Source organism: Ipomoea nil, unplaced genomic scaffold (genome assembly GCF_001879475.1).
Source record: "Ipomoea nil cultivar Tokyo-kokei standard unplaced genomic scaffold, Asagao_1.1 scaffold2480, whole genome shotgun sequence".
Classification (NCBI taxonomy): domain Eukaryota; kingdom Viridiplantae; phylum Streptophyta; class Magnoliopsida; order Solanales; family Convolvulaceae; genus Ipomoea; species Ipomoea nil.
The window spans coordinates 5,930,456-5,947,500 of NW_017618908.1; the positions used below are offsets into that span (position 1 = coordinate 5,930,456).

The window sequence follows — 17,045 nt, forward strand, 5'->3', positions numbered from 1 at the left end:
GTGGTGGCTAGAATTTCATGTGCTGTTTATCATAAAACTCCATCTTTATTGATGCTGATGGCTGCCATTGAATTTTTCCCAACGGTTGATGGCATGGCATTTAAATTCATGAATTTAGGGTGACTTTGCCCCCTCTTTTACGTCCCACTCACCCATGCCCATAAACAACTACATTATGTCTTTGGACTAACATCATTGTTACACATGAATGACCTTGGACAGGTTGATGCATTTTAGGTAAGCCCATTAATTAATGTACTCGTCCTCCAAAAAGTGTTTTTCATTCATATATTAATATGAAATAGCAATTTCAATCCATTACAGACCTCTTAGTTTTTCAAAATGTGACGATTTTGGTGCTCTTGAGAGTATATACTTATGCCAAGTTCGCATTGCGATTGATCAAAAAGAAAATTTTAAAAATGTGTTTCGAGATGGTTTTTTTTTTTTTTTTTTTTTTGGGAATAAGATTCAAATTTTGTAGGAGTGGTTTGGTTGTCTTGCAATGATAGAGATATTGGAGCCGTATAACTAAATTTGAATTCCAATATTTAAATAAGGTCTGGGTTTGAACCTAGTAAAATAAAATAGTATTATGAGCAAGAATGGTTGAAATTTAAAAGAAGTGTTTGGGGGTTTGCTTAAAGTTCACACATTGGCATTGATGTTTGCAACTTTGGCATGTTATTTAATAATTAATAATTTGCCTTCAATCACGCATAGTGCTTCCAAAGTTGGACAAAAGGGCATTCCACATTTGACACTTTCCACTGTTAATTTTCCCAAAGGTTGAATCTCCCGGTCCGACAGAGCATTTGTATAGATGTAAATCACGATGACTCAATGACTCAAGTGATCTGTTCACTTTGAGCATAATTATCACTGTCACTGTTGTCGAGGTTTGAATCTTAGTTTCTTTTTTCAAATATTATTTACTGAATCATTGAGTTAAGTCCGTGTGGACATTTTTCACTGTTAATTTTCATGGATGGTAGTTTTGTTTCATCTTTCCACTGTTGTTTTTCCCACTTTACGAAAAAGGTTGTGAATCTGTGTTTAAGAATCATGCTTCCACACTATGGCTTTTCCTGCTTTTCAGTCCCCACTCAAATGAAGCACCACTAGAATTTAAATACTATTCTTTTTTCGAGTTTCAAATTTTCGTTTTCATGTCAAAATATTACTTTCTCCGTAACAATTTTAAGGTGTTTTGAGCAACAATTCGCAACAAACATAATCATTCATAGTATGATTGAGTGCACTGGGTACTATAAAAACAAGTGTGTGTAGCCCTATATATATATATATATATATATATATATATATATATATATATATATATATATATATATATTTGTTTTTATATTTGAATATTGATAGCCTCAGTTGTTATACCATGGACCAGCAAGGTGGACCTTGGACTAAATTTTATATTTTTAGTATTGAAATTGTGAATATTTAGAATATAAATTTTGTTTTTAAGTTTTGAGAATTTGTGAATATAATACATGGTCATCACAAATTGTAAATTTTTAAAAAGATAAATTGTGAACATTTAATAGGTAAATTATGTATCTTTAGACCCGTATCCACCTTGCAAGGTGAACTCGGGTCTACAGAATAATTTGCCTGGTAGCCTAAAGGTCATTATATCATCTCATACAACATTTAGTCATTTTTGTCACTTGCTTAGGTTGACTTGGCCATTTTGTCTATTCTATGGTACTTTTGTTCTTGTTCTATTGTGATAAGAAAATTCCATTCTCTCTTTGCTAAATGAGTGACCACACACAAATAATACATAACCAAATATTATCAATTGTCCCGTGATTAATTGTCTTTTTCAGTTCACCAAGATTTGATAATCATATGACCACATATTTAAAATGATAATAAATGTACTATCACACTACATATTAGTTCACAATCTCATTAAAACTCTTCAATACAAATGAATTGAGTAAATTTAAGAAAGAAGTTTAATTAAGTTGGAAGGAAATCCTTTTGAGAAAGAAGGGGGGAAAAAGAAGAAAAATTGTCATTTTCTCCACACTTACAAATGATAAGATGGCCTAATCAAGCCGTCCAAAGGATGGTGATGTAATTGGAATGGGACCAAAGTTTAAGGCCATCCTCACATGGGATGTTATGGCTTTATCTCATATTCTCATTACATTTCATCTTCATTAAGGCTTCACCATCAATATATGCATACTTAGTCGTTGCCCACTATTTAAAAAAAATATTTATTTTTATTTGAATTTGAACAAGTATAATTTCATTATGGCCTTATAGGAATTGAAATCAATACAGGGTGTCATGGACCCATGAATTAATAACACATGAAATAGCCTCAGAAGTGGTGGTCGAGTGAGTAGAGCATGCATGACTTTTGTATTACACAGAATCTTCCTAGTACAGTTTACCTCTTTGATTCACAAGAAGGTAAACTAGGTATAGCTGATTGGCTCAAATCGAGTAGGGCAAAAGGCAGCTCTCACAAGGAGTTGAATTTAAAACCTTGTAGTTATCAAACCAACTGTCTGACCAACTCAACTAGAATTGCCCTCGATTGAGTACGATTGAGTAGAGCATGACTTTTGTATTACATAGAATCTTCCTAGTACAGTTTACCTCTTTGATTCATAAGAAGGTAGTAAACTAGGTATAGCTGATTGAATGAAATCAAGTAGGGCAATAGATAGCTCCGACAAGGAGTCGAATTTGGAATCTTGTAGTTACCAAACCAACTGTCCGACCAACTCAGCTGGAATTGCCCTCGATCGAGTACGATTTACCTCTCCTGTATGATTTTTGGGATATAACATAGAAGAGGGATCGGAATAAGTGATTGTGGTACATTACTTAATAGATTTAGGACACTTTCTTTCACAAAAGATACATTATACAATATTTATTATATACAATATACAAATCTTTTAACACCACAAAAATAGAATTAAATTAGGGGTATGACATATATATGTTTACACATAAATTAAAGATGTTAAGTAATACGGAGTATAAATTGAAGCAAGTTGGTTGACTAGTTTTGATTAAGCTACTACCCGTCTACTCTACCCCTTTTAATATGGGGAATTAAGTAACATTTATTTAGATCCTCAAACGACAGGCTGTGGGTAGGTGAGTATATTAATGCCATTTCACAGAATTAATATATATATATTTTTTTTGTGTCAACCACACATTGTGGTCCGGGTCTTTCTCTGTCCGTTTAACGGTCCAGGTCCACCCAGAATTAATATATATATGTATCATATTATTTGAGTAGGAATATGTGTTCAACCTTCTTCTCCCATATGTGTTCAACCTTGTGTGTATTGTTTGTAGGATGCATCCAAATATATAAAATGGGATCCAATGTAAATTTTGCCAAATGTCATTAATTAGTATTCATATTCATTTTTTAAATGTTAGTTATTGTCAAATTTAAGAGAAATATTATAATTTTTTAATGCCTATAATAATTATAAATAAATTGTTCAATCTTGCTATAAGTTGCTCAAGCAATAATATGTCAAATAGATAATATAAAATTGTCTCTCTCTCTCTCTCTCTCTCTCTCTCTCTCTCTCTATATATATATATATATATATATATATATATATATATATATATATATATATATATATATATATATATGGACGAGATCTGGTGCGAAGGAGGTCCAGGTGAAATATGCAATCGATGAGATATGAGCCATTGATCAAATTTAGATCAACGGTTCAAATCAATGAAAATATATATTTTTTTTTTAAACGCGCGTCCTGGAAGTTGGCAGAAGCAAAGTGTAAAAATGGAGCACCTTAAGTGTTAGAATGACGCACTGAAAGTGTTAAAATGGCGCACCTCCAGTGTTAAAAATGAAGCACTTTAAGTATTATAATGACGCACTTTAAGTATTACAAAGACGCACCTTAAATGGTAAAATCAAGCACTTTAGATGTTAAAATGGTGCACCTTTAGTGGAGAACTTACGCACTTTAAGTGTATAACTAACGCACCTTAAATGTTAAAATGACGCACATTAAGTGTTAAAAGGACACACCTTAAGCTTTTAAAAGACGCACCTTAAGTTTCAACAATAACACACCTTAAGTTATCAAGTGTAAAACTGAAGCATCTTAAGTATTAAAACGATGCACCTTAAGCACAGAAAATACGAACCTTAAGTTTCAACAATACGCAAAATGATCATGTCACCGCGTTTTTTAAAAAACATTTGGACGGTTGATTTTGACAAGATTAATGCCTATCATCCACCCGCATGTTTCACCTAAACACCCCCTCTGCATCTGATCTCTATTTTATATATATATATATATATGTGTGTGTGTGTGTGTGTGTGTGTGTGTGTGTGTATGTGTGAGAGAGAGAGAGAGAGATAAAATAACCTCACTTGTGAACTAGTCAGCCCATTATGAATAGTTTCATTAAATATTACATAATTCGGCCATAAAAGACGGGTAGGCATTGAATTACTCTCCAAAAATCATCAATGAATTACGTTATAATGAAGAATTAGTTATTATTAGTCTATTATAAACTCGTGTTCTAGTTCAAATTACATTGTTATTTGAATCTATTTTGAAAAAAAAATAAAAATCACATGTTAAAAGATGAAAAGCATACTAGAATAACCCAAAGGCAACAAAGAACTTGGTCACAAGAACTATGCTCATAAATTTTTAGATTAAACTAAGACCAAAATATTAAATCTAATTGATTTGTTAGTTGAACTCAAAATGCCATAACCTCGTTTCTTTCTTTCTAATTATTCGATGTGGGACAATTCAAATGAATATTGTGATATTATGATATTATTATTTTGAGCCAAAATTACTCCATATAATACTGCTAATTATGAGACTTGTTAGAAACCTCAAAATCATTGGCATATCCCTCCACTGCACCAATAACTTGATTTGGTCTTCAGGAAATCAAAGTAACATAATTCATGCTCCCCATATTTATGTATTTACTTATTTATTTATTCAAACATGAAGATGGCGTTTGGTGATGAAGATAAGATAGGAATAGTTTATTCCCACCGGATTTGAAAGCTTGAGAATAATAATAATTTCTTTGGTGTTTGTTTGTTGATTCTTTAGGCATATGAATCCTTCCCTGTATATCATTGCCTTGAATTTATTATTGTCGGCATTATTCTTTATGCAGTCTTTTATATATATATATATATATATATATATATATATATATATATATATATATATATATATATATATATATATATATATATATAAAAGAGAGATCAGATGCGGAGGTTGTGTCTAGGAGAAACATGGGTGAGATGAGAGTCTTTGATCTAGTCAAAATCAACGTTCAGGATAAACACAAATTAAAAAAATGCAGTGGCAATTTGGTCTTTTTGCGTATTAGTCAAACTTAAAGTGCGTAGTTTGTGTGCTTAAGGTGCACTGTTTTCCTTCTTAAGGTGCGTGGTTTCTGTGCTTAAGGTATGTCAATTCTTCAGTTGAGAACTTAAGGTGCGTTTTTTGTTTAAACTTAAGGTGCGCCATTCTAAATCTTAAGATGCGTCTTTTTATACCTTAAGGTGCGTCCTTTTAATACTTAAGGTACGCCATTTAAACATTTAAGATGCGTCAGTTATACATTTAAGGTGCATAAGTTCTACACTTAAGGTACGTCATTTTAACGCTTAAGGTGCGTGATTTTACTAATTAAGGTGCGTTTTTGTAACACTTAAGGTGCGCCATTTTTAAAACTGAATGTGCGCAATGTTAAGACTTAAGGTGCGCCATTTTCAGCCTTTGCTTCTTCTTTCAGGACACACTTTTTTTTTTTTTTTTTTTTTTTGTAATTAGTGTTAACAAAGACACCAATAGTGTTAGGAAAATGCACAACAATGAAATACACAAATACACCACTAAAAAAATGCACCAATGCACCATACCTCCCCACACCTAATTGTGCATTTTTGAACATTGTGTGGTACTTTTATGCATACCTAATGGTGTATTTTTTATTTATTTTTTTTTTTTTGTGTATTTTTGTTGTGTTTTTCTAACACTATTGGTGCATATTTGCATAACTATTGGTGTGGTCACATTGACTGCACGTTAAGAAGAAGAAGAAGAAAAAAAAAAGAAGAATGTGCTTTTTGGCTTTTGATAAGAAAGAATAATTGCTCAACCTAAAATTTTATAATTATTTATAAACTAATATTTTTACCCTATGAATTTGTTATATTATTTGGACTGATATATACAATTATATAAATTATAACAACAAATATTACATAGTGCAATTGATGAAATGGATTGGATCGATTATGTTTTCTGATGTTATCCTTTTTTGAATTTGAGCAAATAATTACTAACCATAAGTAATAAGTTTGACTCTCAGCGAGAGTGATCTATTGGTCTTCTTGGTTTGAATCGGTAAATTATGTGCTGGTTTACCTCCTTGTGATCCTTTATCAATTAGGATCACGTTTACCCGCTATTAGGTTCGATCATGACTCACATTGCAATGTGGTATATAGTATAAGGAAAATATTATTTGGGCTCCCAAATTCTACTTTCACACAAAATTTTGATGTAGACATTTTTCTTGGGACTCAGTGGATAAAAATAACTTATCATTGTTTGTCACATCAAGAAATAACAGTGATAGAGTAGAGATTAGGAGTCCATGTAGTATAATTCATAGTATAGTTTGTCGTATTATTACCTCATCCTTTAGCAACCAATTGTTATACCATGGACAAGGGTTCACACTGCACTATGGACCCTAGTTCATGTGTTTGTGTTTTGCGTTATGAAATTTTGTACTTTATGTGTATGAATTCGCAAATTAGTAATTGTGCCTTATGTTATGAATTTATGTGTTTTGTGTTATGAAATTTTATGCCTATGAACACAAATATGTACCTAAATCAGATTTAAAAAATAAGTAAACATATAATATGTGTATGTGTCTTGTGTTATGATTTGTTGTTTCTTATGTTATGAAATTCTGTACGTTACGAGTATGAATTCTGTACCTCGTCTTTTCAATTCAGCTGGGTCCATAATGCTATGCTGTGTGTTTTGTGTTGTGATTTTTTGTATTTTGTGTTATGAAATTCTTTAACTTACAAGTATGAATTCTATAGCTCGTTTCAATCCATGGTCCATAATGCTATGTGGACCTTGGTCCATCATATAAATTTCCTTTAGCAACTCAAAACGTGTTTTGGGCTATAGGTATGGGCCTGACATGTCCAATTCAGAGCTTTACTATCTGGCCTCGTACTGGGTCAGGTTCGGACATCTCTCTCAACTTTATACTTTTGTTGTGAATCACAAAGTAACAATGAGAGAATATCCAGGAATCATCCAGGAGTACGTTAACCACAACCCCCTTGTTTTTAAGGTTGTTTGGTCAGCAACACAACAACATTGAACTTGTAATCATCATAATCCATTAATCACCCTATTGTTTTTTGTATTCTATCTCTTTTGACATATTTAAGGTACAAATTGCATGCAAACAACAAAACTGAACTACTTGAAATAATGTATGGTCAATCTGTGATTAGGTGGAGAAGATCAGAAGAAGCAATAATAATGGCATGAAAATTCCTTCCAGTTCTTGAAATGGAGACTTCTACAACAAGTAACAGTATCATCAGTGATGGCCGTTATGCAACTGTGAAGCAAGGTTCTTGGTTCAACCAATTCCTCAGTGGCTCCAATCCTTGGATGGCTAGATATGTTTACAGTTTCATGTTTCTGCTGGCGACTTTGCTCGCGTGGATCGTTCGCGATTATGGCCCGAAAACTCTCAGCCATTTCAAGAGTAATTCATTTGCACCATTTTATATATCTTGTGTCAAGACTGTGTATGTTGAGTGGCATGCAATTGATTGTTTGAATGGATATGATGGTGCAGGGCCTAATGACTGCTATGACGGTGAAAAGTATTGCTTAGGTAGAGTGGGAGTTCTCAGAGTGAGCATGGGCTGTTTTGTATCCTTCATTTTAATTGTTAACTATAATTTTTCTCTTTAAAAAAAAAAAATCATTGAGCTTATTTGTCTAACCCGTGGGCCGGCCCATGTGGAGCAGGTTAGGGTTACTTGAACTCTAGCCCACGTGCTTTGTGGGCTGGTCCCCAAAAGCCCACCAAACATTAAGCTTGCAGTGGAGCGAGCTAACTCGTTTTGAGTGAGATTGCACGTTTATTATTTATATATATTATGCTCGAGGCCTCGACTACAGTTCTAATCCTTCTCCCAAAAGGTTGAATCTCCAACCCTAAGGCTTCCACACTCCGGCCCGACAGAGTATTTGGGAGGATGTAAATCATGGTAACTCAATAGTTCAGTGGACAGGGTCAAATGCAGGTGCGCACAAAGAATCTGCCAACTTTGGACATAATTTCGAACCTTGGCCGCTTTTCCCAAATATTACCCACTGAACCATTGAGCTAAGCCCGTGCGGGCTACAGTAGTAATCCTTGACATACATACCGTGTTTAGATGTTCTACTTCTTGATGTTTGTGTCCACATTAGGCACTACAAAGTTGATGGATAGAAGAGAAACATGGCACTCAAGGTGGTGGTTTGCCAAGATTCCTATGATGATTGCACTAACTCTCCTGCCATTTTTTCTTCCATCTGATCTTATTGAGGTCTATGGTTAGTTAGCACATTTACCTCTACCTTGAACCTGCAGATTTCATCTCAAACTCTAAATTTTCTTACTGTCTTGCATGTGCTTTTAACAGGCCATCTTTCACACTTTGGAGCTGGGTATGTATGTGCATATTCAATCTAAGTTAAACCTTATAAGATTGAAAGAAAATGTGCATTATATTCTTGTTGATGAGGCTGTCTGAATCTGTGTGTTTTGCAGGGTGTTTTTACTAGTCCAGCTTGTTAGTATAATCAGTTTCATCACTTGGCTAAACGATTTTTGCCACTCCGACGAGTATGCAGATTCATGGTGATGACAACCTTTGTTACAACCTTAATCACTGTTGGGATCTTTCCTAGGTATCTAGTTTGAGTTTTTGATGGGAAAAATGGTGTTGTTGTTGCAGGCGTTTACACGCGATGATCCTTGGTGCAACCGCGTATGTTGTGTGCATACTCGGGATCATCTTGATGTACATTATAGAAGGTGCTGGCACTCGAAACATTGCTTTCATCTTGACGACGGCTGTGCTCGTCCACCTCATGACCATTGTTTCTATCCGGCCTGAAGTAAGTTGAAACAGAACGCATCCTTCAGTTGTCCCGAGGTTTAATTTGTTTGGTTGTGTGTTTGAGTTGGATCATGTGTGTGTGTGTGTGTGGTGGGAACAGGTGAATGCAGGGTTTCTGACTTCAAGTCTCATGGGACTTTATGTTCTGTTCCTCTGCTGGTCTGCCATCAGAAGGCAAGATTCAAAATAATGCACTTTTTACATTTACATTTTTTGTTTTGAGTGTTGAGGTAACTGCAACCATTATTCGAGAGTGTGCACTAGGGCTGTGCAAAACCGACCCCATCCGAAATACCCGCCCGACCCGAGATCCGATGCAACGTTTCCGAACCCGGGCCGAAACCGACATCAGAAATCCGATCCGCGTCCTGAAACGACGCCGGATTACGGGGTCGAATAGGGTAGACAAAAACCACATCCGACCCGCCCGAAATATTTGATCTTTCCTAGGGTTTACTAAAGCTTAGTATGGTACGACGACGTATTAGGCAGTGTGCACTAGGTAAATCAAAACCAGTCTTGATTGTCTATAGTTGACAGACTCAAACCAAAAAGAGAAATAGATTATTGCTCCCGTTTGGAGTCGAACTTATAACCTTGTAATTACTAATGTTATGTCTGGTTTTTTCCCAAGGAACAACTTCCCTAATGGTTGCATTTCTGTCTTCTTCACAGTGAAAAGGCATATGATGATTCTGAAGTAAAAGTTATCACCATCATAGTAACTCTTCTAACTCATAAATTTGTCTTTTCACGAATTTTAAATACCCGATTTAATTAAAATGTGGGAAAGTTATTAGTATATTCGGTGCGGGGTTTGTTGGGAATTAGTAGTGAGTGGTGATTTGTTTGTGTAATGTTGACAGAGCTTTGGTGTGGCAGTAATGGCAATTGTGATTGCAACGTTTTCAACCGGCATTGATTCCAAAAGCTTTCAGGTATCAGCTCCGATCTCTTTCCCAATTACACATGAAATTACTGCAATATATGTGACAACAATAATGTAGAAAATTAAAGTACAAAGTTGCATAACATAAATGTATTGAAACTGATATTGTTGCAAACACAAAGAAAAGAATAGAAGGAATACTATTATAGATGATGGATTTAATTAATTCAGGGTCCGAATCACAAAGTTTTGATTAATTAAAGGATAAAGGAATGCGAAGACAATATTGTATTTGGGAGAGACAAAATGTCTTAGCTAGGGTCCGTTTGGAAACACGGAAAATGACTTTTGAAAAATGTTTTTCGAGTTTTCAGTGTTTAGATGCAATAGGAAAATTCAGTCAACGGAAAATATTTTTCGTTGACTGGTGGAAAATGAAGCCATTTTGGCGGAAAATGACTTCTGCCAAAATTTGGGGGGAGTCATTTTCTGCCAAAATGTTTAAGCATACAATTCTACTCATGTTTCCAGAAAATAAACTAAACACACCAAGTTTTTCAAAATGCAACCAAACACGGAAAAAGAAAATGACTAATTTTCTAGAAAACATTTTGCAGAAGTCATTTTCCTGCTTTTCAAACGGACCCTTAATATTGTATTAAGGGAAAATTGTAAAAAATGCCCCTCTATAATATGTCAATTATCAATGTCACCACTGAATTATGAGTTATGTAAAGATTGCCCCCTCAATTATCAAAATGGTGCACATATAGCCCCTCCCGTAACAGACCTGTGGTTCCCCACCGTTGTCATCTTTGGTACTTCGAATCGAGGGAGGAAAAAACAACTAAATTACATATTTACTCCAACTTAACGATGTCGTACACTAACGGGGAACCACATGTCCGTTACGGGAGGGGGGGGGGGGGGGGGCTATATGTGCACCGTTTTGATAATTGAGGGGCAACATTTACACCACTCATAATTCAGGGGTGACATTGATAATTGACATATTATAGAGGGACATTTTTTACAATTTTCCCTTGTATTAATCATTCAACAAGGATAAATGACTTAGTTTTATACCCGGCTCCTCCTCGTAACTTTGCGACGTTCAGGCGCCACCTGTTCGGGACTTCGGGGCGGGTGGTTACGGCTTCAATTTGACCCCACCTTACGCTCGCTCCAGTCGACCTTAGGGACGCCAACCCGACCTCATGAGCTCGGGTGTACCCCTTGAGCCGACCTCGTGATCAGCCGGCAAATTATGTTGTGGACCCGAGTCCAAAACGGCGTCCGTCTGTATTTTTTTTTTAAAAAAAAAATTGCTGTTAACTTGCCGTTTGTCTTCAGAATTGGTTCTTCTATATTCATAATTTTTGAACTCTATATTCACAATTACATAAATGAATATTCACTCGTTGAGTTGTTTTCAATAATTCTTTTTTTTTAAAAAAAATAATTGGATGAGGAAACGGTGCCACTAACGACAACGTTATTTTCACACGCGCAAACTGCGTTGGTTTGAACATGGGTCCCGGGTCCATGGCATAACAATTGTGATTGGCCTTGGCCCACGGGGCTGACCCAACCCCAATACCCCAATAGCTAAGGTCAAACCATCTTGGGCCAACCTTGTGGTCGGCCTAGTCTAGGTTGGTTTGTCTCCTCCCAGGTTTTCAGTTCTCGGCAAATTATGACGTGCAACCGTGTGCACCATGCAGCAAAAACAGCGTCATTTTGACATCCGACTTTAAAATATATATGTATATGTATATATATATATATATATATATATATATATATATATATATATATATATATATATATATATATATATATATATATATATATATATATATATATATATATATTTTCGATTGCCGTTAACGACGTTATGTTGTGCATAATTGAACTATATATCCAGAATTAATGAACTATATATCTAGAATTAATGAACTATATATCCAGAATTAGTGAACTATATATCCACACCGGTTACTGGTACTCTGTTTTGGCTTATGACAGTTTATTGTGTCTGTGTATTCAGAATTAATGAACTATATATGCAGAATTAATGAACTATAAATTCAGAATTAGTGAACTATATATCCAGAACTAATGAACTATATATCCAGAATTACTGAACTATGTATCCAGAAGTAATGAACTATATATCCAGAATTAGTGAACTATGTATCCAGAAGTAATGAACTATATATCCAGAATTAGTGAACTACATATCTAGAATTAGTGAACTATACATCCACACCGAAAATGGTGGAAATCCCGTCGATTGGAGTTTTTTTTTTTTTAAAATAAAAAAATTGATTGGGAGAGTTAAGTGGTGCCACTAACGGCACCATTACTCCACCATAGTGAAACGGCATCGTTAGCAACCGAGTGCACCATGCATGGTGCACACGGTTGCACAGCATAAAGATTGTGAGTTCTCCTAGCATCCATCTGGGCTGGTTTGTTCTAAACCCATTGTTAATATATCCATCAATATAGGCAATTTATATCATACACCACGGCGCGCGTTGCACTATGCGCCCAGATGCAAAACGACGTCGTTTTAATTATTTTTTTTTTTGAAATTTCCCGCCCCAGTGAATGGTAGCAGTTTTTTCTTTAAAAAAAAAACCCGCTGTTCAAGAATGTACATAATGTTATACTAGAATACACATAATGTTATACATGAATGTACATAATTATATAACAAAATATACATACTCTTTTTAAAAGATAATACACATAATCTAACATAATACATAATAAACATAAACTTTTAACATAATACACATCAACTCTTAACATAATACACACAAATTTTCTGATTCGGATGTACATAATTGTATAAAAAGAATGAACATAACTGTATAAAAAATACACATAACTGTATGAACCAATACACATAACGTTGTGAACAAATACACATAACGTTGTGAACAAATACACATAATCTCAGCAACTTCCTACCGCACCTCCCAACACTACCCCAAAACGACGTCGTTTTGGGAGGTGCGCGGCGCACAGTGCTATGTGCGCCGTGGTGTAGGATATAACGATTGATCAATATATGATTGCTGTTTTTTTTTTTTTATATATGCTTACCCTTAAAAACGGTGCAGTTAAGGAATGAACAAGAGGAAGAGGATGATGTTCCGTACGGATATGGATTCTTCCATTTTGTTTTTGCCACTGGAGCCATGTATTTTGCAATGCTGTTAGTTGGATGGAATGCCAAGAATCCCACCACAAAGTAATTAAATCCCCACTTCTCATCAGCACTTCAAATTCATTCAACATTATACATTATACATTATACATATAATAAACTACAAACACAACGTACTAACCATTCGATCTGGTTAAGGTTTGAATTTACAACATTATATTTTGATGTGTGATCGCAGGCTTACAATTGATATTGGGTGGACCAGCACTTGGGTTAGGATAGTCAACGAGTGGGTCGCAGCTGGCGTTTACCGTAAGTGCCTTAAGAATTTAGTTTTTTTTTTTTTTAAATAATTATATTGGTTCAAATGAGGATAGGGCTTACCGCAATACTTATGCTGTGCAACCGAATGTACCATGCGCATGGTGCATACGATGCAAAACGACGTCGTTTTGACTAAAAACGCGCGTCCCACTTAAAAAAAAAAAAACAGGTTTGATTCTCGGCAATAGCATTATTGTGGATATATAGTTATGAATTTCTGGATATATAGTTATAAATTTGTGGATATATAGTTATGAATTTATGGATATTTAGTTCATTCATTGTGGATATTTAGTTCATTCATTGTAGATATTTACTTCATTCATTCATTGTGGATATATAGTTATGAATTTATGGATATATAGTTATGAATTTCTGGATATTTAGTTCATTCATTGTGGATATTTAGTTCAATCATTGTGGATATTTAGTTCATTCATTGTGGATTTTTACTTTATTCATTCACTGTGGATATATAGTTATGAATTTGTGGATATATAGTTATGAATTTCTGCATATATAAAAATGCTATTGCCGGGAATTGAACCTGATTTCTTCTTTAAGTGGGACGCGCGTTTTTTAACCAAAACGGCGCCGTTTTGCAACCGTATGCACCTTGCAAGGTGCATTCGGTTGCACAGCATAATTTGGTGCCGTCTGTACAGATTGCACTATTAGGTATGCATAAATGCAGCACACAGTGTTCAAAAATACACCACACACTAAACAAAATGTACTAAACCTGATAATGCATTTTTGAATACTTTGTGGTGCATTTATACATACCTAATAAAGTAATAATGCGTAATCACATAGAAAATATTGTCAGCACGAGAACTTGACCCTCGTTGTTTTATAGTAAGAATCAAACCCCCAAGACAACATTCTTAATGAGTAAAGGTTTTGGCACTTTTGCAGTATGGAGGATTGTAGCTCCAATCATTTGGAAAGGTGCTCGAGCCAATGAGTCACAAGTGTGAAATGTGAACAGCTATGAAGATTCAAGACTATTAATTACCTATATATATATATATATATATATATCTATATGACTATATGTATATAACTGTTTATACATACAGATTATAGAGTTATATCTGTATGTATTTAACTCTAACTTATAATTTTACACGTTCTCATAATCTCATTCATAATTCTTCTTGTGTTATATATATACCTAATATAAACATTTCTTGAAATTTGGAAATATATTATTGTATTCCGTCTTATTCGAACTTTGAAGGTAATTTAATTACATTCTCATAATTTAAACTAAACACATATGTTCATCTTACATTCCGATAATCTCATATTACGTCTTACAAAATATTATATTACTCAAGGTGATCTCATATTCCGTGAACAAAATACATCCTTATTATAACTCTAACTCGTTATAATTTTACATATGATTTTAGAAATATATATATATATATATATATATATATATATATATATATATATATATATATATTATTGTACCTTGTTTTGTTTCAACTTCAATTTTGTCTTTATCAAATTTAATTATTTAGTTTACATTTGCATAAAAACAATCATTTTGGGGTTTTTTTTTTTTTAAAGAAAAATGATTTTTTGATTTTTGATTTTGAAAAAATTGCCTTCAGAAATTGTCATATTAATAAGTTTTTACCACAATTTCTAAAATTTCGCTTGTGGTTTTAAATCGGAGTTTCAATTAAAAGTATTTTTTGAATTAAAAGTATATATATGTTGATAACACCAAAAATAAAATCCAAATAAAATTTTGAGAATAATCATATCCCTCTCTCAATAAGTTGCAATTTTTTTTTTTTAACAGTGGTTATGTTGTAGATCATTGCAGACATACAAATTCATTTTTAATATATTAAAAGTTTATTTTTAATATACTGAAGGTTTATTTTTAATGTACTATTTAACATGAACATTTATCAACGGTCCACCTTGTAATGTGGATCATGATTCATAGTATAACTGGTCCAAATTTTATATGTTGCTTGAAATTGACAAAATAATTATTAAAAATATGAATGAAGGCCTGCAGATGATTTTAAAATCAATTCAAAACTTTTTTTTTTTTTTTTTTTTTTGTATTTTTGAGACGTTAGTTATTATAGAGTATAAATGATACTGTCAACCCTAAATCACGAAAGAGACAGTCCTTACTAAAATTAAAATTAAAGCTTCATTTGAAATTTGAATATTTTTAAATATACATACTGATTAAAACCATAAAAACCATATCATATCATAGCTTTAATTAATTACAATATCTTTGCTATGATAATATAAAAAACGCCGCCGTTTGCTACTTTTTCAGGTTTGATCAACCATTCAACCCTGCCGACAAACCATCACATGTTAAGCATGACATAAGCCATCAAGTTTGGTTTATGTTCCCATTATAATCACATGATATGATTAATTAATTAATTAATGTTCAACAAATCTTAAAATTATAATGAAATACAATGTAATATTTGTGAGAATTAATTTCATAAATGGTTCAGTGATTATATTATTAATACTGTTTTGTTTTTTCAATTTTTATTTTCAACTTTCAATTTTATTCTAAATCTAGTCCATTATTAAGAATTCATTTGGGAAGCACAAATTATGTATGAGGGATAAGTGTCAAATTCAGCAAATGTAGGCCGGTAATAAAAATGCAATAACCTAACAATAATTGAACGATGTATAATTAGTAATTACTTATTTAATGTTATTCAAATATATTGACCAACTAGAATGTAACTAAACCTAAACTTTTCATTTATATTCATAGTTGAAATTTGTGAAATGCTAAATTTTACATTTTTACCCCCATAATTAATACATCACAAACATATTTCCTAGTAAATAACCAAATTTGGAACATAACCAATAGTTAAAAAAAGGTGAAAGAGTCAAATAGGCCATCGAACTTTAGCTTAAAAGTTAATTAGGCCCCTAAACTTTTTAAATGTTCAATTACACCCATCAACAATTCATTTAGGTGCAATGAAGCCCAAAAACAAGTTAATGACCTGCTATCACAGGTCATTAGGGTTCAGGCCACCTTTCAGCGAATTTTCCGACAAAAAAAGGTGACCAGCAACCGACCCAGATTTGCCGAAAATTACGCCGGTCACTTCTTTTGTCGAAAATTTCGCCGGTCACCTTTTTTTTTTTTTTGCCGAAAAATTCACCGGAAGGTGGCCTGAACCCTAATGACCTGTGATAGCAGGTCATTAATTTGTTTTTGGGCTTCATTGCACTTAAATGAATTGTTGGTGGGTGTAATTGCACCTTTAAAAAGTTTAGGGGCCTAATTGACTTTTAAGCTAAAGTTCGAGGGCCTATTTGACCCTTTTCCCTTAAAAGACTAATCGTGATTGAATTAAAAGTCGAAACTA

General features: G+C 33.6%; 1 protein-coding gene across 1 annotated transcript; it reads left to right on the forward strand.

Moving 5' to 3' along the window:
* Nucleotides 1-7,643: 7,643 nt before the first annotated feature.
* Nucleotides 7,644-14,664, forward strand: LOC109152783 (probable serine incorporator). Its single transcript, XM_019300426.1, has 11 exons — nucleotides 7,644-8,015; nucleotides 8,528-8,687; nucleotides 8,777-8,801; nucleotides 8,905-8,994; nucleotides 9,092-9,254; nucleotides 9,357-9,430; nucleotides 9,932-9,977; nucleotides 10,123-10,194; nucleotides 13,280-13,410; nucleotides 13,565-13,638; nucleotides 14,569-14,664. The coding sequence occupies exons 1-11, from the start codon at nucleotides 7,644-7,646 to the stop codon at nucleotides 14,628-14,630; spliced, it is 1,269 nt and encodes a 422-aa protein (XP_019155971.1). The 3' UTR covers nucleotides 14,631-14,664.
* The last annotated feature ends 2,381 nt before the right edge of the window (nucleotides 14,665-17,045 follow it).